At 42.2% G+C, this 27,993-nt stretch overlaps 1 protein-coding gene across 10 annotated transcripts; it reads right to left on the reverse strand.

The window, feature by feature from the left end:
* Positions 1 to 4: 4 nt before the first annotated feature.
* On the reverse strand, positions 5 to 27,989 carry Liprin-alpha (PTPRF interacting protein alpha). 10 transcript variants are annotated; one of them, XM_043424334.1, is made up of 23 exons: positions 27,814 to 27,989; positions 25,965 to 26,795; positions 15,206 to 15,307; positions 14,724 to 14,888; positions 13,738 to 13,812; positions 13,384 to 13,479; positions 12,402 to 12,605; positions 11,403 to 11,690; positions 11,109 to 11,252; positions 9,931 to 10,090; positions 9,278 to 9,636; positions 8,963 to 9,205; positions 8,586 to 8,768; positions 8,072 to 8,164; positions 7,299 to 7,456; positions 7,081 to 7,128; positions 5,019 to 5,280; positions 4,781 to 4,923; positions 4,466 to 4,678; positions 4,095 to 4,358; positions 3,768 to 3,924; positions 3,564 to 3,680; positions 5 to 3,473 (listed from the first exon to the last, which is right to left on the reverse strand). In XM_043424334.1, exons 2-23 carry the CDS (start codon positions 26,211 to 26,213, stop codon positions 3,384 to 3,386), a joined length of 3,813 nt encoding a protein of 1,270 aa, XP_043280269.1. In that variant the 5' UTR covers positions 26,214 to 26,795; positions 27,814 to 27,989; the 3' UTR covers positions 5 to 3,383. The 10 variants fall into 10 exon arrangements, with proteins under 10 accessions (XP_043280269.1, XP_043280273.1, XP_043280272.1 ...); XM_043424338.1 differs by having other exon boundaries at positions 9,931 to 10,087; positions 11,127 to 11,252; positions 25,965 to 27,989; XM_043424337.1 differs by having other exon boundaries at positions 11,127 to 11,252; positions 25,965 to 27,989.
* Between the last annotated feature and the right edge of the window lie 4 nt (positions 27,990 to 27,993).

Raw genomic sequence — 27,993 nt, forward strand, 5'->3', positions numbered from 1 at the left:
TTTCTTTTTCAAGCGAATTGCAGTTGGGGAATGATTTGTTTTTTTTTTTTATTTCGTCCGTAATCATTGAATGGAAATGGTGAATAAAGGGCGAGGGCACTTTTCAAAAATTGTTATTACTTTTTTGTTTGGTTTTGTGTGTGTTTTTTTTCATTAGTCATTGTTTCTTTACTTTGTGAAAGTCACGGAAGCTTCATGAAATTTCAGTCGGAATCTGAATCCGATTTTATTCTTTTCTCCCTTTCTCTCTCTCTCTCTCTCTCTCTCTCTCTCTCTCTCTCTCTCTCTCTCCCGTTCATTTCGATTACTTTTCTCGTATTTATCCTGTTTTCAATATTTCTTCATTTCATTTATTCTTCATATTCGTTATCATATTTTTTTTTCTCGTATTATTTAAAATTCAACGGTCGACGAAATAAACATACACACTTGTGCACACCGGTAAAACACTCTGAAACGGTCATTCGGACAATCCACTCACTGATATGGCCATACGAATATCGAAGGAGTTATCGCGGTTAATTTCCTTTCTCTTCTCTACTCGATTTCTTCCTCGTAATGTTTCATCTTCAGCTTCATCTCATCTCATCAAAGCGTTACATTAAAGTGTACTAATAAGCTACGTTTTATCGAGTACTTGCGTTTTCGCTGTTCAAATATTTCTTCCCATTATTTTTCCATTATATTTGATTCCTTATCATAACATTTTTGCTGTTTACATCTGACTCATGTTCCATTCATATTTTCCTTGAAAATTCATAAAGCTGTATGTTACATATGGATAGCGTTTCGTTATACGGATAGTGATACGATGATTTTTCGTAAAATTTTCATCTTTTTTGTTTTTTTTTGTTCTCATATAACAACCAGGAGGCTCTCATTCGCGCGATAATAAAGTTTCGAGGATGAAAACGTTTCGCGTGACAATGCGCGATCCTTTATTCTCGGAACCGAAGATATGAATGTTTTTTCTTTTAATTATGTCCCGCAGGGAGAAAGGGAGGGAGAGAAAGAGAAAGAAAAACAAACGAGAAACTCCAAAATCCACGTACAATATTCTAGACGAGAGCGTTTCATCGACGAACATTGTCGATCGTTTCTCGTTTCTTCCTCTTTTCATTTATTTCGATTCGTATCACGCTTTATTCATTTATCGTTATGATTTAAGGAGGTTCCCCCACAGCACCATAGACACAGGGCGATACATTTTTCCACCGCGATCCAACGAAATCAAGCCCAATTACAATTTCGCTCAATTCATTATTAATCATCGAATGCGAAGGATTATTCTACAGCATTATTCATTTGGTCAATGCACGCTCGTGTTCGGAGCATTGTTGGAATCGTTTCGTTAAATGGGAAATATTTATGTATATTCACCATAGAGGGACCTCCTTCTTTGCGACCATTCATTTCGCTATTTCTCTAATCGCTTCAACATTCCACCAACAATAATTACACGTGATCGTAAACATACACACTCGCACACGCACACGCACAGACGCACTTTTATAATCGATTTATTTATCTTTTTCATTTTTCTTTTATTTTCAGTCTAAAATCAACGTGAACGAGAGGCGCGCATTTGTTTTTTCAAACATTAACAAAATCTCGCTTTGCATCGAACCCGTTGTTTTTCGTAGGAAATACGACGATTACGAAGATTCAACAGAATTATCGGTTCTCGTTCAAAAACATTGTGTCTCTTATTTCTTTTGGAATTAACTGTCTTTTGTTTTCTTTTTATTTTTTTTTATACCGCTCGCTGAGTCTGTTACGAAAAACGATAGCCATCTGTATTTCCATCGCCAGATTCTTTTCCCCGGTTGCTTATTCAACGTAGATCACAAAGATATTTTTCGTTCGTCGATTCAATTACATTCTTCCACACTCGTCTGTTTTTTAAATTTCCTATATAATTTTTATTTTACTCAAATTTGTGCAAATTAACGTACGATAAATAAAAATCATTTGGGCAATAATTCATGAAAATTGATTGGTGCAAATAAAAGTGTTGAGCTGCATGAAAGGACGCATGAAAAGAAACAATAAAAAAATCGTAACACATGATTCATATTTGTCAATGGTAAATGGCCTTTATTTTTTCGTTAGTCAATATTTTTCTATACCGTTTGAAAAAAAATCAACGTGTACGTACAACGAAGGAAATCATAATCATGAAGTATTCATTCGTTAACGATAAACGAAAAGAAAGAAGAAAAAAAACACTAAAACGAAAAACATGATTTCTGGCTTTCGGAGTCTCGCCCTCCTCGTGATGATAATACTGTAATAACTGTCGACTTGTTTCTCATGTATTTACAGATTGTTAATAATAATTTTTATTAACTATTTTCATTCTACCAGCAATATAATAATAACAATGATAATAATGGTAAAATAGTAATAATAATAATATAATAATAATAATAATAATAATAATAATAATAGTGTGGGTTTTGTGATTTATACATGGAAATTGATAAAATTATATTAAATACGCGGTTACTCAATTAAAGGAATAAACGAATGAAAAAAAGTGAAAAGAGACTGTAGAAAAAACACGTGATTCTCATAGAACATTAACGAAAACGATAGACGATCAATTGTTCTCACGATTTGCATCTTCGATATATCTATCGAAAAATCAGCGAATAAATATTCTTATATTTTTTCCAAAAAACCGACTGAACGTATGAATTAATGTACTATATCTCCTTTGAATTATGACACAATCCCTCCTCTCAGCATTATACTTCCCCGTTTCGCCAGAAAAGACGTCAAAATTCGTTCTTTTTTTCTGTTCAATAGGAATTGTGTGTCACATTTATTTAGGTCTATGTTTTTTTTGTTCTTTCGTCGCTCGTCGCATCGATCTTATTTCTAGATTAATTGTAGCATGGCGTTTCTCTCATTGCATATTTGTCGGGTATGAAATTTTCCCGATTTTCTCTTAGCTTGAGAGCGAGATTTGGACATAATCCGTCAAGTTCGACCGAAAAAATGTCTCGCGGAATTTGCTTTCCTGCATTACCTCTTCGTTTTTCGTACAATATTACATTAACTTTGTTTTGTTTTTCCAACTCTGCATCGTGTATCTCAAAACTCGATACTTAAAGCTCTTAATGATGTTTTGTTATGATTGAAGAAATAATGGAAAAAAGTGGGAGGGAAAAGAATTGAGAAAAGAAAGAAAACAATAACACTTGCGCACAGATTAGAGTAGACACTCGATAGCTGGGGAAATTCTGGACTAGACGTGATGGGGTTGATGACGCGTTGGCCACATGGCGCTATTGTCGATATCCTTCTTAATGATGCCGTCGTAAACCACCCTCGCCGATTACACTGCTGCTACTATTCATTCTGCTCATTCCACTCGATCAGGATTTCATACTGTTTGACTCGTCGAGTCGCCTGTCAGTTCCAACGCTCAGCATGTTCGCAAATTCCATTTCCAATATTTGCCTCGCCTGTTTCATTGGACAACGAATAGTAGTGAAATTCGAGTATCGACAAAATAATTATTTAAACTTTCAATTAAATTTTGTTTTTCTATTGACCTGCGTATTTTGAGTCGGTATTTGCAACGTGAGGGCAAAACTATTTGCATCGAAGCTCTCATCGAGTGCGACGAGCGCTCCGTGAACACCGGACTCCAAAAGATTGTTCCCATATTCCTGCGAAAAGGACAAATTCAAGCAAAAAATTATAAGAATTACGCACCATCAAAATAAAATGGATTTTGTGACATTTGAATTAAGCACCTTGAGTCCGATCGATTGAACCCATCTTATGACGCGATCGTTGCTCCAAACTAAAACATCTACGTTGGCACCCTCAGCCATTCTTCTTCTGTCTTCGAGCTGTTGCCTATCGTAATTCAATCGCTTCAGACATGATATGCCATACTGCAAACTTGTTCTGTAAAATGGAAACGAAAGTATGGAAGAACGTGAATTTTTCAACAAATTCGAAATTAGTATAGTAAGTATGAAACGAGAGTATTCGATTAATTTGTCACATAACGACTCACTGTAACTCCCCACAAATTGTTTAATGAGCGACGATAGAAAAAGATTTAAGGCAATTACCTGTGAAAACTATCGACCATTCTGAGCTGACCACGAAGATCCTTTTTTGTGAGATGATCGAGCATTCTGGCGTCGACAAGGCACTCCATAAACGTCGATCGGTATTGTGGCAAACCAAGACTAGGCAACCAAACATTACCGATCCACTCGTGATTCATGTCGCCGAATGCTAGAGTCGTTCTCGATGTTTTCGGTGCTGATGGACTCGTGAGAGAGACCATTTCTTGGATTGCCAAACGCAGTTTCAATCGGTGCAACGGATTACTGTAAATTTCAATTGAATATTTACCTTAAAATGTAGATTCTGGTGAGAAAAGTAAGCTTCTAAATTCGAATGAAAACGATGAGATTTTTTTGACTTTGGCACTTGCCTTATTCCGATCTCGCGTTGAATTTCAGTGTCGCTAAGAGCGCTCATGATCGCCCCACTTTTGACATTAGCGCGACAAGCCGCGACGTACCAGGCAGGCATGCCGACCCAGAGCTCGAGCCACGCGACGATCGTAGGCCCGTTCCAAAGCGCGAACGGTGTACCTGCTTTCATCGCCTCAGCCAATAGCTCGTGTCGTGAAGAATCCAGCATACTATAAAACCGTAATTCAACAATATTCAGTCCTGGCCTGGCCGATAAAAACGCCATTTCTTTCGGCCGTCAGGATTATGAAAAAATTATAACAGAGTCATACCTCTTCTTTTTCCTTCTGTCAAAGTCGCTCTTGCCACCAAGAGTTCCAGCAACAGAAACGTTGTCACCGTAATCAGGATCTGGATTTCCAGCGCCACCCATTCCTGGCACATCACCAGGCATAGAAGTGTCTTTGCCCTTGATCTGTAAAAAAAAAAAAAAAAAAAAAAAAAAAAATGAACGAGCGTCGAAAAACATTCGTAATTGTTCTGTTTCGATTGAAATATTTGTAATTGAACCTTTTCTTTTTTACTGAAGAACCTTCCGAGGCTACTTTTGATGCCTTTTTTCTTTTGTGCAGCAGCGACAGCCGCAGCCGTAGCCGGGCTCATATTGGCTTGCATGTGCTGCAAGTGGGACGACGACAATTGTCCGATTGGGAGACCCCCAAGTTGACCGCTCAAGTTGTTCTTGTGCAAACTGTCCTGGCTACTATGGCGTGAAGACAATGGTGAAGGGGGAGTCCCAGAATTGAGTGTGCCGTTGTTATGTTGACCATGCCTGCTTGCATGGAGCGCTAATCTAGTTTCTAGCTCTATTCACTACGATCTAGCACTTATCGACTAATAAATAACTATTGTCTAATTTAGACTTTTATGTTTGGTGAATGATCCGAATTCGTTTCGATGTACGATCAATGATTGTGTTTACCGAAGCTGCGATACCATCTATTTTACAAGTGAAATACCCAAAAGAAATGATCAGAAAGAGAATTAATTTTTTTAACGATAACAAAAAATGAGGTTCAACAGTTTTTCCGATGAGACCGCGGATACGCTCGTACGGCGGAGGATTCTGTAAAATCGTAACAGACTTTCTGTGGATCAAAGAATTTCGACACACTTTCATATTCAATTGAGTCTGTAGATGTTTTTTTTTTTTTTTTTTGAAAAATTTCCATTAATTCCTAATGATTGCCAGAGTAACTTCATTTGGAATTTGATGGCTCGTAGCTTCGGATAATTATTTCGAATGAAAAAGTAGAGACATAAATGCAAGCCGATGAGTATCATCGAGACAATAAGCCGAATGATGAACGATGATGACTTAGCCGGATATGCTTTTGAATCCTCTGACAGCTCTACTCGGGAATGTATTGGACTAGTATCGATGTTGTTTGATTTGTGGTGAGAAGGGGAGGGCTAATTTAGGGTTTCATATAAAGATGAGAGATGTCGTTCGATGACTCTTTGAGCATGAGAGTGTCGCTCGTACTTCATTGACATTTGCCATATCGAGAAGGATACGGCTAAGCTAGCATGTCGAGCTTTGCGAATGAAATAAATGAACAGAAGCATCGAAGCTCGTGACTGTGGGAGAGTAGGGCGAATAAATAAAAATTGAGTCGTTTGACGAAGCAAAACGTACGTACTCAGAGTGACACGCGAGACAGAAGAACCTGGAAAGAAATCTTATTATCGGCTCGAACCTGAATTCGTGAGAGCCGATCTCAGGTTCCATCGATTACAAAGATACGGAACTGTGAAAAAAAATTGATTTTCAAAATAGAAGGAAGAAACGTTGATAATCCGACGTGTGGGATTGCTTTGAAATGGAAAAAAAAAAGTACGAAACGCTTTTTCCATATAAATGTTACAACCGATCGATCCTTCATCCATATCTCTGTAACCGAAAGTACAGGGCAGAGAAAAATCGGTGAGAACCTTGATCGTGTTGTATTGCTTAGATTTCTTCGACAATCGCTGGAAGTGGCGAATTCCCTGGTCTGTCTGAGACAGCGATGTCTGTCGTGGATCGGACAAGCAGCTTGTACGTAAGACGTATCATCGTAGTATGTACTTTCGTTAGCTTCTGAGGATTCATAGTTCATAAAGGCGTCGTCTTCCGTGCCGCTGTGTTCGACTCCAAAGACTGTGGGTATGTTACCGGAAATTTCACTGTCTCGGTGTGCCTCGGTTAATCAATTCACACACTTCGTTCTAATGGCCTTCTAATCCGGCCTCTTTTTTTTTCTTCGGGCTTTTCAATAACTCTTTACTCATATCAAACGTTCAGCCTCAACGAGTGAGTGACTATTTGGAAACATGATTTTTCAATTGAAGCAGTTCAATTGTCATTATCAATTGAATCACGAAGTGTGCGATCGTTTGATTGTTCTTATTACCCTGGGGCTCGCTTCTCGTTCGCCACAGATTCCCGTACCTTCCATGCCCACTATCCTCGTCGAAACGTTGAACGAAACGACCGGTCGGGCACAGCGGCACGTCATCGTAAAACTTTTCGTCTTGCATTTTCGTTAGAACGCATGCTCTCTCGCCGTTACTAGAAACATTAATTAACCTGTGCGTTGAGTAGCCCGCGCTTGGGAATCCAGATTGTCCTGTACGTCTGCCATTTTTTAAAATTCGTTCCCGCGAATGAGATTCGAGCCATGGGACAGAGGAAAAACACGATGAGAAAACCATGGAAATATCACAATTTCGTTATTTACTGGATTGAGAATGCTGGAGAATTGCGAGTATTTATGAGCGACTTAAATTAGTTTGAGTGGTACGTACCTTCTTAATTCTTCTTGACTATGTGCTAACGCTTGAACAGCGCGTTCAAGCCTGAGCGACCTTGCGGTAAGGGGACAAGCGGCGTCGCTTCCTCCACTTCCGCCACCTTCGCTGTCCCTCTCGCTGACGGAGTGCAGCTCTTCACCGGACAACTGCAACTGCCACGGGCAGAAATTATTGTATCTCGTCGTACTTTCGTCGATCGTTGATCAGATTTTTTTCGTAATCATGCAGATGCACGCAAAGCGATTTTCGTACGTTGAATTGCGCGGTCTGCGTAACTCTGATGACGGCATCGCATCTCGCATCCACTCGGAGTGAAAACATATTCAGTACGATAGAAAAAAAGTTGTACGTCGAAGCCTATAAATCCATGATATTTCGAACATGCGACCGGGGGCTCGCGATACATTTCGAGATCGAGGATGCGAATTTTTATGATTATAAGAACGAGTAAACGCTTGAAAATGGATCGTTGCAAGATAAAGAATAAGCATGCGCATGATATCATCGATATTTCTTTCGAATTTCATAAGTTATATCGATCGTCATTCGATTCTTCAGGTCTCTCTGAAAAAATCTTTCGCTCATTGTAACGAATGGCTCTCGCGTTATCGCAACTGCCATTGAACCGTTTTCCACAGTCGATTAGTTTTTTTCTTTCGTTTTAATGGAATTTTTAGTACTAATATTTGTTAAGCGAGGAGAAGGAGGTAATAGAGGATTATCGCGTGGATGCTTGGACCTACATGAGTGCCGGAGGACGAACGAACCTGGCTCGCAGGCAGAGATTCGGATAGCTGTCCGGGACTAGCTAGCGAGGCGGCGTACTGATGAAGGTGAGCTGGTGACATTGAGGCGGGTGCCTGCAATACCGAAAAAGACACCAACATCCAACAACTACAGAACAGACTAGACTTCATTGAGTTCGAACCATCTATTTTGCCCTTTTCTTTTATTTTCAAGATCCAATCTACCTTTTTTTGCTTTGAAAACTCTCGGCGAAAAAAATGAAAATAAATATTCGTATCTGCTCCTCGAGGCAACGTGTGAAAATGTTCAAATGAAAGAGACACCGGAACTGAGGAAATAACGAGTGAAAAATGAGGCCGAGTATGATGATGAAACCAAAGGAAAATGGAAATGAGGTAAACGTTAAGAAACCGGACCATTAATACGCATTACCAAGGAAATAATAAACTAAATTTAAACTAATCTGTGTTAAGACTCATTCCCTTTGGGTTATCGACGACTTGAAAAACATTCTACGGGGTGAGGACAACCTACCGTATGATATTTATGAAGATAATCTCGATTGGGACTGTGATGAGATTTTGGAGTTGAACGACCGCTCAGAGGAGGCGATGCGCGTTCGAGGCTTCGTCCACGAGCCAGCAGATTCATGTGCTCCAAACTTCCTACTCGGGACTCAAGCTCCTCTGCTCTGGCTTCTGTGCTTTGTTTTTCTTCCTGTTCCGCAAGTCAATTCAGAATATCATAATCAGGTATCGAAAACATCGATTTTTATTATTTTCAGAATACTAACTATTGGTTCAACACACGATTAAACTGTGTAAAGTGAATCGTACAATATTTTTTGAAAACGTACGAACCAACAATTTTTTAACTTTTTTAAATAGAGATATTGAAACTCTAGAACGGACCTGAATTAGACGAATCTCATTGTTGATCGCGTCCAATTGTTCTTGAAGCATTAGAGCGAGGGTCTGGGCGTCTGTGTGTCCTGTTGGACTGATAACGTCAGCCGCTGAGCTAAAGATGCTTTCGTTGTCACCGTCGCCCTCGGCATCGCTCGAAACGTCAAAAGCTTGTTGCACATTTGCGAGCACGTGTGCTTGTTGAAGTTTTTCCCATTCTTGTTCGGCGAGAGTTCGAGCAACGTAACCCTGAAAGACGATAAATTCGTGAGATGACAGAAATATTGGATGAGAATGTAAAATTATTCCTATAAAGCGAACCTTTGCTGAATCGTCATCGATATTTCGTTTTCCAGCTCGTCTCGGCAGCGAGTGAGTATCAAAACTGCTATGACTGGCACTCCGGGAAAATGATCCTGGATCAACGGCATTTGGTGATAAACTTCTTGTTAGCGCGTCAGTTTGTTGGATGTTAAACGCTATTTCTTGTTGCAACATTTGTCGCTTCACGTTGTCGATTTCCAAACGCGCCTTGCTCAATTCTTTCATCAACTCGCTCTTCTCGTTCTGCAAATCCTCCGCTATTTTTCGCGTTTTTTCCAACTCTTGAGTCAACGCGTTCTTCTCCTCGAGAGCATGCATCCTTTCTTTTAGATGCACCTGTAACCTCTCGTTCGATTCTGTAGCAAAATATCACACCCCGTTCAGTGATTCATCAAAATTACTCACTCTACCGTTATTTAGTTTTTTTTTGTGCAGTGTTCCAGTAAGTAAAGACACGAAGAAAAAATAAACTTTTGAATAATGCAAAATTTTTAAAAATTGCCGATACTTTCATTTTACCTGTTTCATCGCACATTTTATTTTTCTATCAGATTTTTCATTAAAAAGACAACTTTGAATGTATACGTTTTTAAGCATGAAATTCCCAAAATCGTGGATTTCTAAGGTCGTCGATATTTTTTAAATATTACCGGACAAGAGTTTATCGACGGTCGCACTGAGGCGAGTGTTGTGTTCCTCGTTCATCTTGAGCCGTTGATTGAGACGCATTACTTCGGCGTTCTTTTCGTCGAGTTGCGTCTCCAGTCTTTGAATTCTGTCTTCGGCACTGCCGTGTCTCTCCTGGGCCTGCTTGTTAAAAGTATGGGACACCATACGATTAATACGGGTGTACAAAGTCAAAGAAAACCGACCTTTTTTTTCTCTACGATGAATTTTTGGTAATTTGCTTTTTGATACTTTACCGAGACGGGCTCCACTAAAATTTCAATTAATTCATTCGCTCGAAAAACTCATTTGAATCAACTACTTCGATTCTCAGAATCGATCATCTTTTCGAGCTTTACGTATCACGCGAATGAATCAACAGAAAGGAAAAAATGAATTAATGATTCTATAATCGAGGCAACGGATAATGATTTTCAACTGATTTTTAACATCGAACCTTCTTTGTTCTTTATCAATTTGTACCATCGAAACTTGTGGTACGACAGACAAACCAGATCCGTGACCATTGTTCTAAAATTTATGGCATCACAATTAGAAGCTCGAGAATAACATACTTGGAGTCGATAAGTTTGAATTATTATCGTGTGGGTGGTCACTAGTTATCGAGTAAGCATATTTTTCCAATGATCCGTTCGGTTTATTTTCGGAAAAGATTTACCAGCTCCAAGCAGAGAATTTGCATGAACATCAAAGCGTTTTTCGAATTTATGCAAATCGATAAAATAATCGCTAGTGATAATGAAGTCAAGCGGCAATCATTAATATTGTTGCAGCAATATACGAAATATAATCGAAATAAAAAATAATGATAACTTAAATAATGCGAAAAATTATTGTTAATGATTAATAAATGTTAGATTAGAATTGATAAAAATAGGCAGGCTCAGGCTCATACCACATTCGAATCTACGGGATATCGAGAGATTTGAAATCGAGAGTGAAACAAAGAGAAGAGAAATGATAAAACGATGGAAACAATAAATTGAAAATAAGAAAACGATGTTATGTCGAATTAATGAGAACTCATGAAACGAGATAAAATTCAAAGGAAAGAATAGAATGAAAGAGGAAGATAGAAATTGGCGGATAAACATAAAGAGGAGAGAGATCGATGATGTGGCGATATGATTCCCCTGCGTACCTGGTTGGGCCTCCTCACCTGGGTCAGAGCCTCCATCCTCTGCTTAAGCTGCTCTTCCATTTCCGGCAGTTTCGAATATTGGGCCAGTTTTTGTTCGGCAAGCTCCAATTTTTCTTGTATGGCCGCAATCTTTTCTTCTTGGAGCTTCAAAAGAAGGCAAAACAACGTTATCATTCGTTAAAAAGAGCTTCCCCAAGCTATGAAATTTTTTCGAATAATGAATTTCCATGAAATTTTTTCATTCAATATTTAACCAATCTTTTTTCATCGAATTCCTTCGTTTTTTGTGCACACCTTGAGCTGTGCCTCTTTGTGCTGCAACTCTTGCTCCAATTTTTCATTCAGATCATGCAAACTGGTAGATTCGCGTTGAGCATTGAGATAACGTTTTTCAAGCGTGGCTATTCTTTCTTCTTGATCTTCCTTTTGGGCTACATTTTCTCTCAAATCCCTCTGTAATTTCAAGTTATTTTCTTGGGTTTTGTGAAGATCTTTTTGTGCTTTCGACAATGTTTCTTCGAGTTCGGCCACGCGTCCGCCCATTTCGCTAACTCGTCGTTGCCACGTGCTCAATTCCGAGCTCTGTAAAGTATTTCAACGTAAAGATTAATGTCTGAAATAGTGTTCTTAGATTAGCAAAAAATGCAGTTTAGTTATTATCGTTGATTTGTCAAGCGAAGGGAGGGGTTGCATTATCTCTGTCAATTTATTTAAGGCATTGTATAATTGTGTGTGCGGGATTCGATAGTCGGATTTTAAGGGTTTTATATACAAGTATAAAATTGTTCAATAAATATTGTTTTTGTCAGTGTGTAAATTTGAATAAATAATCATTCCTGTTTTCAAAATTTGTAAAAACGTTTCATGCATTTTTAAAAGAAAACAAAGTCACACAGATAATAAATCGTAGTCATCGGCATGCTGTGCATTATTTAACGTGTTCGATTCACACGTGAAAATACTTTTATCGTAGATTTTGTGCAAAACTTTAACCCGAATTAACATTGTCTGGCCTTAAAAGTCAACAGCCTCGAAACGGAAATCACAAAACAGCCTAACGAGAAAAAGACTTTTTTTTCTACATTTAGAAAATTGACTGAAATGACCTGAGCAGGGGTATCTTGTCCCCTGATTTTCGTTTCACTTGCTTTATTATCATTGAATGAAATAAAATGATAATTGACTTCCTTGATCGAAACGTCGGACGAAATCTTCGGTAATTGTTTTACCATTCGTTCTCCGAGCTTGGAATCATTTCGGCCGGTGGGAGATTGCAAAGCTTTTGTCGTTTACCTGCTTATCGAGGGTCGCCTGCAAGTCTACGACTCGTACAGTCGAGTCCTGGTCAGCGGGATCGTAAGCTCCGTTGCTCAGTCTATTGTTTCCGGAAAGATCCTTCGTCGTGCTCTCGGACGAGGAGCACTGTTCGGTGTTACCTAGCTTTATCATCATCGGCTCCTCGTTCTCACCGACATCCTCTCGCTCTTTCCCCTCATTCTGCACGTCGATTATACAACACTACGTTACACATATTCGCTAGCGAGCCTGAACCGACGTGGGCTCAAAACATCCCTTAATTTTCTTTTCTCATCCCTCGCTTTCTTTCTCATCCTCAAGTTTCTACTGGACTTTCAGCCTTTTTTCTGCTTCTATGTCGATTTACCTACGATATTTTCTTAGTCGATGCTAGAGATTCATGAATTCTAACGTGCAATAACTACCGGAGGAAAAGTGAAACATTCTCACGAGTGCAGAAGATCGAAAATGACAGTTCACAACGGTAAAACAACGGTGTCAAATTGCCAAATGATAATGTTCAGAAAAAGCACACTCTCTGTGAAATATAGAGAAAACCGATGATTTTTTTGACATTAAAAAATATTTTCAAATAAAAAGATCATTCGAGGGATAAGAAAAACTTATCGATTTACGAATGGGAAACAATGAAGGACGTAAAAAAAATGACAGCGAGATTGGAAAATAAATGAACATATTGATACGACGAAAGAAACAAAAATCATTGAATTCTTTAATTGAAATTGCAAATATTTATGACAGAATGAAATAATGGTGTCGCAATTCTGGTCATGATGCACGAACGATGCTAGGACAGGAAATATAAGTCGAGTGTTTGTGAGTGTGAGTTTCCCTTTCTTTGTGATGTATTTTCGGGGATTGCGGTGATGTTTGATTTTCATGTACATCGATCGATCGATATATAAATATATATGTTGGTGATAAGGCGATGATAATATTGGCGAATAATGATTTTCACCTTGTTCTGTTGCTGACCATCGTCCGCTTGGCCATTTTCTTTGGGTCTGTCTTCTACTGCCTTCGGTTGGTGTCCGCTTGCCTTGTACTGTTGAAGCTGCGAAAAACAAAAATTTATAATTTGGATAAGCTCTACATTGAAACAACGTTTTATGCAAATTTTGAATAATTTTTCTTTACTTTCTGCAATTCGACTCATTGTTGATTAAAAAAAGCACAATTTTTCATTTATATTCGTCGTATCGTTGCCATGAATATTTCGTTTAACCGAACGATTTTTCTTGCAATCTAAATCGTTTGAATATTCGCTGGGAGATGAAAATTTTTTATCTTTTCAAAAAAATCATGTACTCACCTCTTCTTTGGTATGTGCCAGTTCCTCTTCCAAACTCGTATTCCTCTCGAGTGCAACGCGCAAACGTTCCCTCACCTGAATAAAAAATATGTACCGTTAGATGAAAAGCGCAGAAAATCCAAAAAATTATTAATATCGAATTCAATAAAAATGAGGCAGAAAGGATTCGTGAATGGGATTTTTCATCTCGTTTTTCCACTCGATTCGTATTTCGGCTTTTTCTTCTTCGAATTACCATTTCCTGTCTCGTTAACACAATTCTCAAGAATATTCAATCGAGCACTAACGAGATGCAGTAAAATGAGAGGATGAGATAAAAAATTGTTGAGTAAAAATGATACGAATTTTAAAAATGATGAAAATGATACGCGCGTTGAGACACCATCAGTAAGAAATGCATTAAAAATGCATAGTGCCACTTTGGCAGAGCATAAAATTTTCTACAAAAAGCTTTTGGACGGCACTTAGCAATCTTCAGTAGTTTAATCCTCGAAGCGGATTGAAATAAAAAGTCCGTTAAGCCGCTTGGCTTACGCGTACTCGGGGAAACCAGGTCGTTTTTCGAGCGGCTCTCAGGGCAAAACTACTGAAGATAGAAAAGTAGAGTCGAGGACGTTTTTTGTGGGAAATTTGATGCTCTGCGAAATTGGTCCTGTGGATTTTTTCTCTAAAGCCAACCGTTTCGGCGATATGAAAGATTTAAGAGCGCACATTACTTAATCAGCATTAATTCGTGGGGAAAAATGTCATTTTTCGATGTGAAACTCCGTCCTCGACGCGCGAGTCCATCGGGGCGACTATCGATTCTGAAACGGCTGCTGTCAAGATCGTATAAATTTGTCTTCCGATTCGAAAATCGAGGAAAGGGACACAGGGAAGAAGGTTTGGAGTACAAAAAAGATGGAAGAAAAGAGGAGTCAAGTTGAATACGAGAGACAAAAGAGAGATCGCACGAGGGGCGTAGAGTCACGTGAACTTTCGCTCACCTTCTCGTCCAGAGCCTTGTGATGTTCGAAGAGGCTCTTCAAAGCTTTGAGGACTTCGACCTCCGACGAAACGCCGGATTGTGCAGCCGCCTGCCGTTTGACCACAGTCATTCTTAGGGATCTCTCGTGTCTCGATACCAGACATTCTAGATGCTCGAGAAGCAGCTGTCAAGTAGTCGTGAAAGAGAGAGAAAAAAAACGATTGTTTAACCTCGAGCGATAGAGCCTCAAGATTTCGCAGTGGCAGACGCTTTTTTTCAGTTAAATTGACGAGTCTGCGTTCGTATGATAATCACTGGAATTATCGTGATTGAAAATTGCGGAATATTTCAAAATAATTATTGCTCGAAATACTGATCTATGAAATTCTAATTCGCTGCAATATTGCATCGCGATCGAGCTAGGCTTTTTATCACCTTTTTTATCATCCATCGCTCGACTCCACCGTTATTACAATAATAAAATGTCGACAATTTTCTTACCCGCGTGTTATTACGCTCAGCTTTGAGTTCAGAAATTTCTTCCTCCCGTTCGAGAATATTTTCCCGAGCAGCCGAGAGTTCCTTCGTTATCTGAGAGAATTCCTGTAACAAGAATGCAGCAAAGATTGTCTTTAGTCTCCCGTTTAATGCTGCGACCTATACGGAACAACTGAAAATATTTCAAAAAATAGAAAATCTTTTAAAAATTCACTGCCAGTGAATTTTTTCGTCCTGCTGGCGTTCGAATCTTGGAAATAATGCTCGAGTCCAGTGCTAAAAATATATCGAACCCTGCGATAATTATTCATGGGGTTCTCTCGTTGCATCGCGTCGAGACCGCCGCACATTAGCTTTTTGAATCCTTTCACCGTCCGCACTTGCCGGCTAACAGCATCACGCATACTTTCGTCGTCAAGTCATTTCTGCTATTAAATATGCGACACCGCGCACGCATGGAAATAACATTGTACGAGACTTGTGCCCCGCGACGCACCAGGACACTCCGTACAACTCACTCTCTTTCAGGCCTTTGTTACGCAACACTCCGCGAGTATTATGTTCTCACACAGGAACTCGATGATGAAACGTACAAAAAATATCTTTTCATTTAACATTTCCCTTGCCTCAAGTCCTGAGCGAATGCTGAGCTGTCATTTTTTCATGAAACTTTGGTGGCCTTGTTTGTGCCATTTAAAGTTCGGAATTCCATTGCAGAGGCTCGCGGTCCCGTGATTTTTACCAGAATTCATTTTATTCAGAAAAACGAGTTTCCTGCCTCGGGTTTCGATCACTATGGAAGCGTTTTAGATTGAAAAATGGGCCTGCTTCGACGAGTCCAACGAAATGAACGAAAAAGACATCTGTAATTGACCAGTTTTTTAATTGACGAAGCATCGGTGCAGGTTGAAAAACTACGATTTGTAAATTCGGCAAGAAACGAAATTGGAGGACTACTGGAACAATTGCAAGTTTTTAACGTCATTTCGTTGGACTCGAACGTTCGAACAGCGTCATTTTTTAAATAGAAACAAAGGTTTTCACCGATGTCCCTGCGGCCAGGCCCCTTGGAAATGTCTCCGAGTCCTCTCGCCGCGCCCTTCCTTGTTCATGTCAAATAAAAATGAAATAAGAAAATGGGAATCCCAAATAGATTACCATCCGCCGAGCTACGGGGTGGCAAATGCTTAGCAATATTTGAAAAAGTGGCGTACTTACCGGAGATAAAAAACAACGCGCGGAATGATAAATCGAGGAATATCGTAGGATGAAAAAGGTGGGATGTGGCAACACGCAATCGACTTCATTCATACGTACTCGTACGATAATAATGCTCGAGGCGGCTCAACTCACACAAACACGTGTGTCCGTACGAGGTGTGTATAAAGAAAGACAACGTTGCGGAGCAGCGAGCGTGCGGTAAGTAAAGCGAACGAGTGGGCGAAGACGCGAGGGCCACTGAACTCGGACCACCTGTGATAAGTGCTGGTAATTGGGTCGCGACAGATGAGCGAGTTCAGTGTCTCGGCACACAGATTATGTGCTTCCGATCTTTTCTGCGACGGGGGCGTTTCTATTATTGGATTTTATCGAAGCTTTTCCTCGGCGAGAAAGCTCTCGTGGTTTTGTCTCGGGTTTTGTTTCGCTTTAGAAGACCAAGTCGGCGGCGTTTACGCGCTGCAATTAGCGTCACGTGCGCCCGGGGCGACGGAGAGGGTCAAATACACTCGCGGGAATGAACTTCGCGTCGTGATTTTGCGCGACGAGTTTTGCCGGCTCTAAAAATAAATTACGCGGAGACGAGACAGTGCAAGGAATAATAAAAGCTCAACCCTTGCGCGCTGAGAGAGACGGAGATCCCGCGCGCGGCGTGACTTCATTCACGGCTATACATGCACAACACCCGGACCGAATAATCTTATCGCTCGCGGGAATGATTGCTGGGGGAAGTGCGATGACCTCGGGAGCAGGTCGAAACTTCGATAGGAATCAATGAGCTCCGCATAGCGATCCCGCGCGTTCGTCGATGTCTTTTCGAGTCTTTTCGAGCATCGCGAATTCGCCTTCGGGGACACCGCGCGAGCTTCGTCGATTTTCGCCGGGGAGCTTTGCAAATACTGGAATATAAAAAAGCCGGAATTCGCGGGGAATAACGAGCGGTAAATACGCTCAAATCGCTTGGACTAAAAATCAATAATTAGGAAGGTTTACCGCGATGTAATAACGCGCCCGCATATCGAGGGATCCGCGGCGAAGCGTAAACGCATGGGAAGCTGTACAGCGGTCTCGTTACGTGGGATCCGCCAGCGGGGGGAGGCGAGGAAGAGATTCTCGAAGGGTAGTTAAGCGAATATCGGGCATCGATGAGAGCCGACAAGATCCGCGGCTGGTTAATCCCGCGAGGAGAATACGCGAATGCGAAAGCGATCCGACGTATTCGGAGTTTCGCGAATCCGGAGTCACCGGACCCTGGGACAACCCAGTGGCTCTCACATTGGAATTTGACAATCGATATCCACGCGTCAGGTGTCTGGAGCCAAAGTGTGTCACGCTGTTTCAACGCACGGTGGCCATCGAACATTCCCGAGCAATTTCTCCCTCCCTGCGATTCTCGTATTTTTGGAGGAAAGCATCAAATCGGACGTTGGACGAACCGAGATGCTCGAAATTTCTCCGAGAAGTTAGCTCGCGATCATCAATCTCATCCCATCAAACTTTTTCTCATACTTTTCCTCCCTTTTCCCGCATATGCCATGGTTTTCTCGTAACCATGCACGCTACTCTTTGCCTACAATCTACCCTCGCAAAAAAAAGTATATCAAAGTGAAGGAGAGAGAGAGAGAGAGAAACTACGAAAAAAATGAGAAAGGCCTGAAAGCCTTGAATCGATACGCGTTCACCAGGGGCGTTAGAATTTCCTCGTTCACACGCACACTTTATTCTCTCCATGCTTGCGTGCCCCGGCGCGTGGTGGACGGGAAAGAACACACTTTGCTCACCGGGATACCGGCTCTCTTCGTGGCGAGAGCTTTGTGCATCTTTTCTCAAAGCGATTCTCCGATGTGTATACACGTAGTTCCATCGATGAGGATTCCTGGATTTATTATTAGATCATTTTACTTGGAAGTTTGAGTGAGCATTAGGATTCTTCATATTTCATTATAATTGATAGTCGAATAATCGAAGATATTCTTTCGCTTTTCTTCTGACTGATGACAGAGTTGATTTTATAATTCTACCAAAAACGACGAAAGCCCCCGAGTTGGAGAACCGTATCGATCGAAAGCACCAAACCTTTGCAATAATTTCGATGAGTTTGCAACGTTCGAGTACAACGGAATTATGTAAAAAAGTCCTCCAACAATTCCAGTAATTCTCCAATTTCGTTCCCTGCCGAATTTACAATTCGTAGTTTTTCAACGGCGCCGATACTTGGTGAAATAAAAAATTGGTGAATTACAAATGTTGTTTATTTCGTTCGTTCGTTCGACCCGAACGTCGCAAACTTCAGCGTAGTTGATTGCACACGACGAAAGTTCGTCGTTCCGCAGTGACGACTCGATAAAGCATCAACAAACATGAGAATCATTTTTGACTCAGACTCTCGTATTGGCCCCAATTAATTTCAAATATAAAAAAGCTGTTGAATCGTATGAAAATGGCTTTGTGCGGTAGGGATTGTGCTGCGGGTATTCGACGAAGCAGTTTACCTCTCGCCGACACCTCGGTCGATTTACGAGGGTGGAATAAAAGTGAGAAATCAGAAAACAAAGAGAGCCGCAGCACGCGGTGTAACGAAAGCAAAAGAAATAGCCTCGCGCACGGAGCGAAAGTTTTTATTGAAACGATGGGAATAAACCGCTGATCGAATGTTGCATTAGTTTCTTCAACAGCGATTTGGAGCCTGGGGACTTCGATTTTAACAAGCGCTCAACAGCCTCCGATTGAGAAACGAACTCCGATAACCTAATCGAAATATTTCGAACGCGAGTGTTCAAGAAGCGGACGATGCTGTGGCCGAAAAGCAGTTAATTGCGGCGCTCTTCCAATTTAAAAAATACCTTTCCGAATTCGTTCGGAAAGATGAGATTTATTTTTAATTTATTCCCCGATAATGTGAGCCCGGAGAATGGAAAGCGGTACAAGAAACCGTCTCGAGCAGCTTCGGAGAATGATTTACTTCGTCTGCGAACGCAGAATAAAATAGGGAAAAATCCTCGGAGAAATGAGCAAGTATTGTCTCAAAATACGAATAATTATCGACTACGCGAGCATATTTAAATCGCTCGAACAATCGGAACGGGCCGAGCCACCGGGAGGGAGAGTAAAAAAAGTGCATGGACGGTTCGCGGGTGTAGAATGGACGGTCGAACGAGCCCGCGGTCACGGAGTTGTATAGGGTGAGGTTCATTCATGCGCCGGCAGTGAGTAGGTGGGCTATTGATCGGGTCTCGCGCGTATACTCCCAGAAACTCCCTCCCACTACCTCCTTCGCCTGCACACTCTGTGTTTTACTCCCACCCAATATTCCGCGCTCTCGTGTGCGTTGCACCCAACGCGCTTTTCGTTCTACAATTGTTCCTCCCGCTCTCTCTCTCTCTCTCTCGCTCTCTCAGGGTCCCGCGCACCGATCTTTTGAGAGCCACATTCAGGCTCCGTGGGTCCTTTTCAATTGGTTCGTACGTGTCGCTCCTTCGCACGCAGAAGCTCCCTTCTTATTGTCCCTTTTTATTGTTCTCTCTCTTGTTTTTCTCACCGTGCGATCTCTCCTTGAACGATATCGCGAGAAACCCGATGACCGCGGTGCTCGCAAGAGACAAAACACGTTTGGGAGTCCGAGCCCGCGCCGCCTGGCGCTCGTTCCTCAAATTCTGTCCTATATTTCCTGCGGAACTCTTCATTCCTGCTTCGTCGCCTCTCCCACGCTCATTCTTATTTTTCGCATTTGCGGGAGCACAGCCTTTTCGATTATCACGTGGGCGGGGGATCGAGGGGGAAACGGGTATTTTCGGAAAAGCCTCCTTAAAGAGCTTCTTCTGGTGCTTGAGTCGAATCGCCGCGAGATTCGTCGGCATTGAATTTTTTGGAACTCTCTAATCTGCTCGACGTCGCTTTCCGGAGCGAGGTTTTTCGGAGGATTTTAATGAACGGGGAAAGTGCTTAGAACGAGAACGTGGGGAATGAGGAAACGAGATTCCGCGCTCAACGAAAATGAGCACAACTTTTCAATGAAAATTCACTACAACTTGTTCCTGAAAAAAAAACTCAACAACATCGACTGAGAACTCGCGCATTTTGGGAATTTTGCATTATTATTGCGAGCCAACTCCATCGGTGGGGGTTGAATCCTGAAGACCGTTTTCACACCGAATTCGGAGAAAAAAAAACATAAAATTATTGCATACATTCAAACTTTCGAAGTTTCGAAATAGATTTTCACGAATTTTCGTCTTTTTCGAGGATTTTCTCAGGAAGGAAATCGACCGCGAGGATACAAATTTAACGCCTTTTCTTTCGATCGGCGAAATTCTCTTCAAAATTCCTCCGTCAAATCCCGGCGGCCGCTTAATTTCTGCTTGTTCGTCACCAGGATTATCGGTAATCTTCAGAAACGACTATTATTTCTGCACATCAAATTCCTCGTCGATATTTTTCGACCAAAAAACTCAGGATTAACGCAGAACCGAACTTTTTGAAGGATCACTCGAAAATAAAAAGAGTTTTTCTCGAAATGAGGCCGATTTTAGTCTGAAAGCTCGAGCAAAAAAGCCACTTTTTCTCCAATCTCTTCCATCCGTTTTCTAGTTATTTCAAAGAGTGGCTACTGAACGATAATCAAATTTCTATACACGTAAAGCTTGATCGATCGATCTATGGCCGAGATAGAATCGTGTGGAACGTCGGAAATGGTGCATCACGATTCGTCGAACGTGTACAAACCCATTGAGGATGTTCCGCGTCGGTCAGAACAGTTGCAGCGGACCTGACAATACTGTGGAAGTGCGGAACCGAGAGAGAACCGATACAAAGAGCAGTGCAATGGAGATCAACTTCTAATTTTCCTCAGTTCGCGTGTTGTGCGCGAAGAATAAGAGAAAATCTGCAGAAGCGTACCCGGAAATAAGTTGTTCCTTGTACAGAAGGAAAAGTGGCGTCGAATCTGCGTCCGCCGGATATCGAGAAATGAGGAGCAGATTCACTGATAATCAAGGACGTTTAAAAAGGACCGAAGAAATGAGAAGCTAGAGGATTTTACGAGGCGAGCAGTATCGAGTTCTGGGAGAGTATTTTCCGTCGATTTGACCCTCAAAGGGATTCCCCTCGAGGGGAATCAGCGGGAGGAACTTGATCAATGACCCTCGCGAAGATTAAGATACGCCGAAGACTTCTAAATGACTTTTCAAAGACTTCAGACGCGTCGTCCTTTCTCGATTAGTTTTGGGCAACGTGTTTTTTTCACCGGGTGCGCAACTGATAGCAAAAAAGTGAAGCTATTTTAAGATCCCCTCGACGATAGTCGCAGGCGTCCGCGCAGAGCGATAACGAGTGGAAACGAATCGAGTATTTTCCATACACGCGATGATTCAGCGACTGTACATTTCGGAGATTCCCGCAATTCGATCCCGGATGAGTTTTGACATTCCGCAGACTCTGGCCTGAGCGAAACCGTAAAAAAACTTGAGACACTCTCCGAGCTTTGGGGAACGATAAATCCAGGAATAAACGCTGCGAACGAATCGCCCCGAAGCCCCTGAAAACTACGAAGCATTCGCGGCCCACCGCGAACCAAACGCAGCGGCTGAACTTCGGCCCAGGCAGGTGTGAAACTCCCACGGAACCGTCGCGACGAGATCCGCGATCGAGCAAGCCTCAGAAATATCTCGTCGCGCTCCGAACGAGGGATTCCTCAGGTTTTCGATACGTTTGTGTGTAACGCGATCGCGGAGTATCTCGCGATCCGTGCGTTACGAAACAGTGACATCAGCTGCGGAGTTGCCGCTTCGGATCGCGTTGACCGATAGACCGCGACGGTTTCGAATAGCGCCCACAGCACGCGGCCCGGTTCCGCATCCGATCGGATGTCAGGTCCGTCTATTTCGTGCAAAAACGAGAGTGGATGGGGAATGAGGGCTCCTCCGCAGTCGACGCAAGTCCCGCTAATTGGGGCGCTCGCGCGCATCGAGCCGGCGGAGGAGAAAAGGCACGCCGGCTTGTTAGTAAGCCGTTTAGCGGATTAACACTTGGCTTTGTTTGCAACACTCGTGCGTTTCTTCTCCCCTCGTTACGCCGTTTAAACATTCCATTCAAGCATTTTCTTATGCGCGCGCGTTTCTCGATCTTTCTCTCAATTCTCGCAGCCTCGCGTTTTCCTCGTGAATCGAGAAGCTTCGTTGACCGCGAGGCTGGAGTTTGCGACTTTTCGTTTCACGAAGTATCGATTCGGCAGGAAGCGCATTGGAGAACTGGTGGAATAATTGCAAGTTTATTGTGCATCATTTCGTCGGACTCGAACCCTGCGAACTTCAGCGTCGCCGTCTACTCGGTGTAATTCTCGCGGATAATCGTCTTTCGTACTCGAATTTAGTCGCAGCTTCCCCGTCGATTTGTTCTCGTCGCACGTCTCCGTTCGATTCTTCAAGGCCCCTTGGCCACGGGCATTAATAAGCAATCGCGTAGATCGCAAAGTCAAACAGTGACTCGAGCAGTTGGGGAGGCAAGTGGGAAAGTTGTTTCGTCGGATCGGCTCAGAAGGACGACTCTGTTCGCGAGGGTCCTAGAGAATCCGGGAACTAATGCCGAGAGGTGTGGCTTCGCCTGCAGGAAGGATCGCCGCCTGTTTTCTCTGGAACAAAGGATTAAACTGAGAGGCAGAGTACGCCGGAGGAGGTTGACGAGGCTCGGCGTATAGCTCGCTCTCTCATTTCCTTTTGTACTCGATAATCCGATGAGGACCGAGGACGAGGTGTTTCTCAGGCCCGGGTACGGAGCTCGAGTTTTATCCATGGACCGCTCGTCGGAAACGCCGCATTTGCGGTCGCTCGTTTGCATCGACGCTGATCCAAGAGCAAACGTTCACGAGGAACCGTGACGTTTTAATCTCAATTGAAATATTGACGGATTTGCCTCATCGAAATACTGAAACTACTCGGACTGCGTGCTCGTCGGTGCTTATCCTCTCATCCTCGTTATACCGAGACGATCGAATTCGTCTCACAAAGGTCACCTTGTCCTCGGCATCTCGAGTCACGTCCCTTCAAACCCTCCCCCCTTCCCTTGGCACTCATCCTCCTCCTGTTCGATTCCATTAGGTACTCGATGTGTTTCTGATACTAATGAGGGAGGAGTGCTGCACAGCCTCGTGGCTAATTTAACGCAGAACTCGCTTCGACCTACGTCAAGAACGCAATTAACCTTCACTCGCGATCTCTCTATTGATTTCGACGCTCTTCGTGGCTCTTCACCGACCCTGAAGTTTGCGACGTTGGAGTCTCCAACGGAATGAAGGAAAAAATATTCGTAATTGAGCAATTTTACATTTCACGGAGTGTATCGGTGCACGTTGAAAAAGTACGAATTGGAAATTCGACAGCAATTGGAGAATTACTGGAATTGTTGGAGGGCTTTTTTACATAATTTCGTGGGACACTTCGGCTCCATCGAAATTATTGCCAAGCCGTTCGAGTCTACAACTGCTTATTGTTTTTGCCAAATGACTTTTCGCTTGGTGCTTGGGATCGATGGGATTCTCCAGATTTGGAGTTTTCGTTGTTTTTGGTAGAATTTCAAGCGCCAACGATCAATAACAATCGTGGCTTGTTTCGACAGTGGGACATTTCGTAATGATCCAAAATCCACTCGGTCCTTTAGGAAAATTTTGCATTGAATTGGCCAAATTTTAGTGAATTGGTTATGAAATAAAAACACGAGGAAGAATTAAGGGGGGAACTATCGATTTTCGACTCAATGAAACATCGAAAAACTCGCACTGCGGTAACGTACTTAATCCCTGGAAAACTGGATAATTGCTTCGCAATTATCACTGAAACGAGGAAAGAAATGGAGCGAGGAATCGGTTTATTTATTCCTCGGTTCGAGAGCGCACGTGGCCGTGATTAAAAAATGGGAAAAACGCTGAAACGCTCGCGCGTGGAACGGGACGAGTGAAATTCCGCATTCGTGGTTATAATACCTTCATTAAACGAGGAAAAAAAATCAATTTTCGTATCAGGAATTTGCCAGCTTCGCTGTGCTAACTTTCATACGTTATTGCACGTGATACGTATGCACATGGAAAATACTACGCCAAGTATCCAGGCGCACCGCTCGCTTCTCGCCGCTTCGTTTCATTTAATTGTTTGCATAATAGCTGCACTCGTGACCCGCACGATATCCATATTACGTAAATATTCATTCTACGCCGGATACGTATTCGTACCGTTAGAAAATCTTGGACAAAATTTTCGACCGTTTTCACGACCATTTTTCAGAGAAACTCACATTTTTTTCGAGTATTCCTCCCTCGATTAAAACCGTTGAATTTCGTACTTAGTGAGGAATAATCGATGAGAATTTTCCGAGATGATTAACCACAGCTTTCCATCAATAAACTGGTGAATTTATAGCCCAACGACGAGAGTCATTTGGATAAAGATCAAAGTCGTTCCAGACGGTGTCGTAAACTTTTATACATATCTTTGTGATTTATGTGAGGGTTTGGTAACGATTGACAGCCCGCCAGAAAGAGCCGAATATTTTTCTTATTTAGCGTTCGATGCTTTTACTCATTTCGCTACTGTCTTTTCCTGCGACGTTTTTCGACGGAGCTTTTGTGTTTGAGTCAACAACGGGGATGCGGTGGGTCCTCGAAAACGATGGGACATCGCGCGATGTGCAGCGATAACTCACGAACTCCACTGAATTATGACACCCGAGTCATCGAACCGACGAAAGGAAATTTCGTTCGTGGAGTGCAGCGATTAAAATAAGCGTTTTAAATTATTGCACACCGTTCCTCTGCCACTCCTCTGGAGCGCCAGAATTTTTTTCGTTATCTGTCTCTCTGCTCCTGTCAACAAAAACGTTGGAAATAAATGGAAGTTTCAAAGCATTTAAAAGACATTTTTTTCGGAAATAATGCCCTTTCGAGAATATTTCAACGGGGAGGTTGCTTGCCGGGTTGAGATTTGGCAATGATCCTCGGTACATGATTTCGCAGCAACTGGTACCAGAGTCGCGACGCAATATTTGTTGCTCTTATCTTCAGGACCGGTGGGGGGAGGAAGAGCACGGAAAATCCGGCGATGGAAGCTTCGTGACGTCGCTATTTTGCGGTAAATCATCTTTTCTGCCGGGTTTTGGTACGATCGCTCTCAGAACTGATAAGGATTTAAGAAAATTGTTGGATTTTTGGATTCCGGGTGCGTATAACGTCCCGCACACTGGTCGCTGCTCAGAAGCTTTTTCCATGCAACGTTTCACCCATTCGTGCCGAGGGAGATGAAATTTCTTCAGATTTTCATGAAAATTTTGTAAGTGTTGGTAGACGATGCATCAAAATGTGAACAAAATTGGACGGAAAAAAATCGAATGGTTTTAGAATATTCCACCCTAAAAATCACCTCTGGAAACAGCAATCCTTGCGACAAATTATTTGCCATTTCAAATTTGAATTAAAACGATGCTTTACCGAATGAGAGATTTTATTGTTGAACAAAAACTAGTACGAGGGTTGATTTATTGGAATGGAATTTGGCAACTTTACCTGAGGAATGTTGGCGTTGATCTGGCGGTTGAGAGCGTCTCTCTCCTTCTCGACATCCTGGAGCCTGGATTCTGCTTCTTGGAGTCGTTCCTGGCTCTCTCGCAAGGAGTCCATGAGTTTGTCACGTTCGTCGAGCATGGAGACCATCAGTTGTTCGAAGTTCGCGTCCTCACCCGAGAACTGCGAACTCCTTTGGCTGATGCTGTCCTCGGCGATGGTTGGCATGACGTCGCACATCATGTTCCACATCTTAAACGTCGAGGTGCGGATTCACACCGTCGACAAGTTCACTAAAACTTTGAAAATCCTTCTAAGCTGCCGGCATCCGGTTTCCTCAATTTGTATTCTAGGGAGAAGCGAGAATTTTGCTCCAGAGAAATTGGCGCTCTCAGGGTCTCATTTTCTCCGAGGCTTTTTCCCCTGGATTCACAGGTTGCCAAATTTATAGTTTCCAGTCAGAGCCGAGCCAGACTTTTGTTTTGACTAGTGCACTTCCAAGCGGCGTGACAATTTCTTCTTCCTGCTTTTCCTCAATCAATTTGTTTGCTCGATCGTTTCATTCTGCTCAAACTCAATTCCCAGCTGGAAAGCATTCGTACTCTGCGAGTCGAGGGACGGGAGAGAAAAAAGTGATGAATTTCAGGGCCTGCGCTGCTTGCGATTGCTTGACGGTTCAAGTCCCCCGCGCTAACTGATTCGCCACCAAACTATCATTTTTTCTCATGCCTCATCGTTGGCTGCGTTTCGCACTGCTTTGCCAACTGTCATTCGTGCTGGACAACATTTCCTTGGACAGATTTCCATTCTTTTCCGTGGCTAATAAGTTGGATACTTGAATCGAAAAATTCGATTTTTTTTAAGGTTAATTTTGAAGGGGAAAAGAAAATGTGGCGAGTTTTTGTAAATAACACTGTAAATTCGAAGGTCCTGAGGTTTCGCTGTATTTTGAGCGTTGTGCAATTTTTTATCGAATTTTTGGTACGCCAGTTGCAGTCGGAGGGATTTGATCGAGAACAACGATCGAAATAAGAGAATTTTTCGATCCCCGGACAACTCGAATTTTGAGGGTGGAAATAAAATGTACAAAGTATTTTTTCAAATGTATGGAAAACTTGGAAAATTCGTGTGGAAAAAGAACGAAGAGAAGAAAAAAATGAGGATCGACGAAAACGGGGCGCGACAGAGGAGATGAATCTTCGATTTTCACAACGATAAATGATAGTGGTTAACTTCCGTGGGAAGATAAATCGTGTGTATGTATGTATAGATATATATATGGAGAGAGAGAGAGAGAGAAGAACGGGACAGGATTTGTAATTTTCTTCGGAGTTCCGTTTTGATAATAATCATGTAAAATAATGGTCGCCTCTAATTTCACCGGTAATACGCGCGGAGATTGTGTTCGTCGAACAAACTGTCAGTGCTAACAAAATATGGGCTTTTTCAAAATTTTTTTTGTTCTCATTGCAACACAGTATCGCTTTCGATTCATTCGTCGATTGTTTGAATATTCAAATATTGGAACATGGGGAAAAAAGAGAAAATAGATTGAAAGGAAAACTCTAGTCACTCCCGAAATGAAACTTTTTGTTTTCTTCCAATCGATCTCACGAGGCTCCGCGTTTCGGAGTCATTCGTAGAAACGTGAGAAAGTCGGGCAGAAAAAAAGTTGATTTAACGCCAAGGGACGACACTTTCTTCAGGCTCCGACCACGCGAACTGTCACACACAGCCTACACACGAAAACACACACATTAGCACACACAACACTCAGCCACCCACACATCAGTAGCGCGCCGAATCTTTCCTCTATAAAACCGGCACAATTCCGATAATCCTGTATTATTACCAATGATTAATCAGTGTAAACGAATAAAACGGGGATTTTACAGATTTAGTGACGGTCAGCGGTGCAACGGTGGAGAATCCGCTTCGCGACACACCTACGGATGGGCCACCTTTTACCCTACCGCCCAGTCTCTAAGCTACCTCCTCCGTTTCCCGATAGCGGCGGCCATCTTGTCTCCAA

Source organism: Venturia canescens, chromosome 7, assembly GCF_019457755.1.
Source record: "Venturia canescens isolate UGA chromosome 7, ASM1945775v1, whole genome shotgun sequence".
Taxonomy (NCBI): Eukaryota; Metazoa; Arthropoda; class Insecta; order Hymenoptera; family Ichneumonidae; genus Venturia; species Venturia canescens.

Bases quoted from the DNA above. Each gene is read 5' to 3' on its own strand.
- Liprin-alpha (XM_043424334.1), bottom strand. From the start codon at position 26,213: ATGTGGAACATGATGTGCGACGTCATGCCAACCATCGCCGAGGACAGC. The intron at 13,813-14,723 runs GTGAGCGAAAGT...TTTTTTATTCAG, and splicing joins ACAAGGCTCTGGACGAGAAG to GTGAGGGAACGTTTGCGCGT. The intron at 9,637-9,930 runs GTAATATTTAAA...ATTTTGCTACAG, and splicing joins CGTCGATAAACTCTTGTCCG to AATCGAACGAGAGGTTACAG.